This window comes from Scardinius erythrophthalmus (genome assembly GCF_964197995.2).
Source record: "Scardinius erythrophthalmus genome assembly, chromosome: 9".
Classification (NCBI taxonomy): Eukaryota; Metazoa; Chordata; class Actinopteri; order Cypriniformes; family Leuciscidae; genus Scardinius; species Scardinius erythrophthalmus.
The window spans coordinates 2,195,115-2,198,983 of NC_138229.1; the positions used below are offsets into that span (position 1 = coordinate 2,195,115).

Consider the following 3,869-nt stretch of genomic DNA (forward strand, 5'->3'; position numbering starts at 1 on the left):
AGTGTTTGGAGAGCATACGACTCCTTGTGCTTTTGGATCGCTTTCGCAGTGCTTTGAGGTCATGAGCCGATCGGTCTGCGAGAAGCCGAACCATCTCGAACAAGCCTGGTGTGTTTGTGTTTGCCGCTGCCACGCTAGCATTGCTGGGCAACATGAGATGTATACAGTGACGTAAGATCTGGCTCTCTGGCCTTGTGGAAAGGCAAACCGGATCTTAGAGAGCTCGTCAGTCGAACCAACTCCGGACTGGCAATAGCTCTGGCTCTGAACTGGCACCCGGTTCATGCTGGTGGAAAAGGGCTATGTGTGAGTATTAATTCAGCACTTTCGGGTAGATCGATAGAATGAAATTTCCTTATTCCTTTATATCCGCGGGACTCGCATGTGGCGCTAGCAATCTGTCTCTCATTAGCAATCGCGACCTGCTTCATACCACAGTCATGTTAAAAACATCAATGTATTCACTCATCCATAAACATTATTAGATCCTTCGGCATGACGACAAGTTCCATAATTCCGCTTATGCGTCATCAACCTAAATCTTTGTTATTGTAAGAGGTTAGCAAGCCTGGTTAGTACCTGGATGGGAGACCTCCTGAGAAAACCAGGTTGCTGCTGGAAGAGGTGTTAGTGAGGCCAGCAGGGGGTGCTCACCCTTGGTCTATGTGGGACCTAACGCCCCAGTGTAGTGATCGGGACACTATACTGTCAAAGAGCACCATCCTTCCAATGAGACTTTGAACTGAGGTCCTGACTCTCTTTAAAAATCCCAGGATGTTCTTCGAAAAAGAGTAGAGGTGTAACCCCGGCATCCTGGCCAAATTTGCCCTTGGCCTCTGTCCATCATGGCCTCCTAATCATCCCCATATACTGATTGGCTTCATCACTGTCTCCTCTCCACCATTAAGCTGGTGTGTGGTGGGCGTTCTGGCCCAATATGGCTGCCCGCCGCATCATCCAGGTGGATGCTGCACATTGGTGGTGGTTGAGGATATTCCCCTTTCCATGTAGAGCGCTTTGAGTACCCAGAAAAGCGCTATATAAGTGTAACAAATTATTATTATTATTATTATTAAAATGTAGATGCAGAATTTAACGCTTTAAAATATGGACACAATTTAAGTTCATTTACAGTGTTCAGAGAAAACAGACAGAAAAAAGTTTTACAATATGGTTACCGTTTTAAATTTTCCTCGTATTGAATTTTTGTTAGCCTATTTGTTGTTGCATGTGTCGTAGTTCCATTTGTAATATGTTGTAGAGTTCATTAAGATATCTGATATTCAAATTTCATAAAATTTCATGTCAACATAACATGTTCTAGTTGTTTTGAACTTTACACATGCATTGAGTGAACTGATGAGTATTACTCACCATAGCCTATCTATGTGCTTTTGGGTCTGATAAATATGCTGTGGAATATGTTTGTGTGATGTGTTAATAAATCATGTGATTTTAAGATCCAGGATCATTTTTGATAAATTAGGGATGGGTCACATTACCTAAAAACAAATTTGTCTGGAGTGCATGATCTCAAAATTTTTATTGGTATTTACCATGCAAATAACACATATCAACTGTATTCAAAATGAAATATTAAAGTTGGACCTTAAAGTTAACAAAAGTAATAAAAAGAAATAAACATCTAGGTACTGTATCTAAATGACACGTTTAACAAAAAGTGTCCCACCTTACCTGCATTCAATCTACCAAAAGGGGATTTTAACATCGATGCCATAGAAGAATCATTCCCTCAGAAATGTTTACTTCTGCCTTCAAAGACAATTAAATAACAGTCCAATTGCATGTGTAATATAGGCTTGTCAGGCTTGGTACATCAGAGTCTGTAGAAATGGTTTCTTGAAAAAGAAGAACTGTCAGCTATTCACTTTATGTGAGATGAATATCTGCTATAAGAAGTGGTGTCAAGTGGAATTGTACACTAAGAATTAATGAGTCACAAATGAAGAGAAGAGGAATCTATAGCAGTACTTCTTTTAATAAACACAAAACAATGGAGATAATCTACACTGGAGAACACATTGTGCAATGCAAGACAAAGAACTGAATAAACTGAGTGCTATATAGAAACAGGCAAACAAAGGGAGCTAAATGAAACACAGGTGAAGTTAATTAGTGACTAACAGACTATCATGGTTAACTTGTAGCTCAACATGAGTTCCTAAAAGAGCAGCCAAAAGTGTGATTGCAAAGGAACATTCTCTCAACCCCAGGTCAGGACTGCACACGGATTAAGCGCTGTAGTATTTTTGTGACTGCAATATTCAGGCTCCACACGGATTGAGGACAGCTTTCCAGCTATACGGTGACGCACCTTTGCTGTTTTAGGCTTGTGTTTTTTTCTCCATCAACTGACTTGATTTAGTGCAACTAAAAAATGTTAGTTTAAGCAAAAGTATAGATATTGTCTTTTATTTTATCTGTCCTTGTGAAAAAGTACACTTTAGCATGCTTAAAAAAGAAGAGTACATATTTTTGAAAATAAACCTATAAAAAATATATACTTAAGGGCAAGAATGTAATGTTTTCAGACTTAATTGCATGTTTATGCATATTTTAACTGTATATTAAACAGTCCTTTGACTGAAGTACATCTTTATTTGTAATCCATTTCATTTGTAATCCATTTCATAATTACTTGTATTGTTTAAAGTGTACATGTATTTAATGTCACTCCTGCCAGCAGAAGCGCTATGATAGCCACCAGAGGGCACTTCTCCCTAGACCTTTTCCATTTCCATAAACCTTTGCCTGGACTCATTTTAGTGTGATTACATCCACCTGGTGGCTATCATAGGCACTTTGGCTGGCAGGTGTGACACTTATGAAAGTGTACGGTGTGTACACTTAAGTGGCTTTTTATAATTCATCAGTGTTATTCTCTGCAAGTGGACCTACAGGTTTTTTTTTTTTTTTTATCATTATTGTACTTTCAAGATACTACAGGTACACATCCAATACCAATAATCTGCCTTTTTTTTTTTTTTTTTTAATTCTCAAAGCTTTGACTTTTTATCAAAATTATTACATTCTTAAACCAAACGGCATGATTTCACTGAATCCACTCTTCATTGTAGGCTTTAAAGATCAACATGGAGAAAATCATCCTAATATTCCCTCTGATATTGCTGGTGCTGCATATACAAGGAGGAGAGTTCTCCAAAAATCCAGTTTGTTTGCCTGCCCAAGCTCCACAGCCGGAAGTCGTGGAGTTCGACAACACAATCTATGCCACTTGTGAAGTAACTCCCAGCCCCAATTTGCCACGTAACCAGCCAAAGATCTTTGGGCAAATCCTCTTCAAGCAGCTCTTCCCCAATGGAGATTTAGAAGTGAAAATCAACCTCCGTGGTTTGCCTGCCATCGATCCTCAAGAGCGTGCCGTGCACATCCATCAGTATGGAGACCTCAGTCAAGGCAGCATCACTGTTGGTCCTCATTATAATCCAAACGGCGTTGACCACCCTCATCCTGGAGACCTGGGCAACTTCGCTTCCGAGAAAGGAGTTATAAGGCAGTTCCTGACGCTTCCAGGCGCCAAGCTCTTTGGGCCTTATTCCATTCTGGGACGTGCGGTGGTGGTTCATGAGAAGGAGGATGATCTGGGAATGGATTCAGATAAGGAGTGTGCTGGACAGATAATTGCTTTGGGTGTGATTGGTATTACTACTCCAAGTCTGTGGCAGAAGACTGAAGTGCTCCCCAAGAAAAAATGTGGAGGAAGGCACTGAGAGTCAAAGATGAGGGAGTCCGATATGGTGGAAGGGCAGATTCAAATAGGATAATCATGATTTTCCCTGTGTATTCTTTGTATGTGTCCTACATTAAAGTATATTTCATAACCTGAA

At 40.1% G+C, this 3,869-nt stretch overlaps 1 protein-coding gene across 1 annotated transcript; it reads left to right on the plus strand.

The window, feature by feature from the left end:
• Positions 1–2,114: 2,114 nt before the first annotated feature.
• Positions 2,115–3,869, plus strand: LOC308695844 (extracellular superoxide dismutase [Cu-Zn]-like). The gene is made up of 2 exons (XM_081374090.1): positions 2,115–2,326; positions 3,099–3,869. The coding sequence occupies exon 2, from the start codon at positions 3,114–3,116 to the stop codon at positions 3,750–3,752; it is 639 nt and encodes a 212-aa protein (XP_081230216.1). The 5' UTR covers positions 2,115–2,326; positions 3,099–3,113; the 3' UTR covers positions 3,753–3,869.

Coding starts and splice junctions, on each gene's coding strand:
- LOC308695844 (XM_081374090.1), top strand. CDS start 3,114: ATGGAGAAAATCATCCTAATATTCCCTCTGATATTGCTGGTGCTGCAT.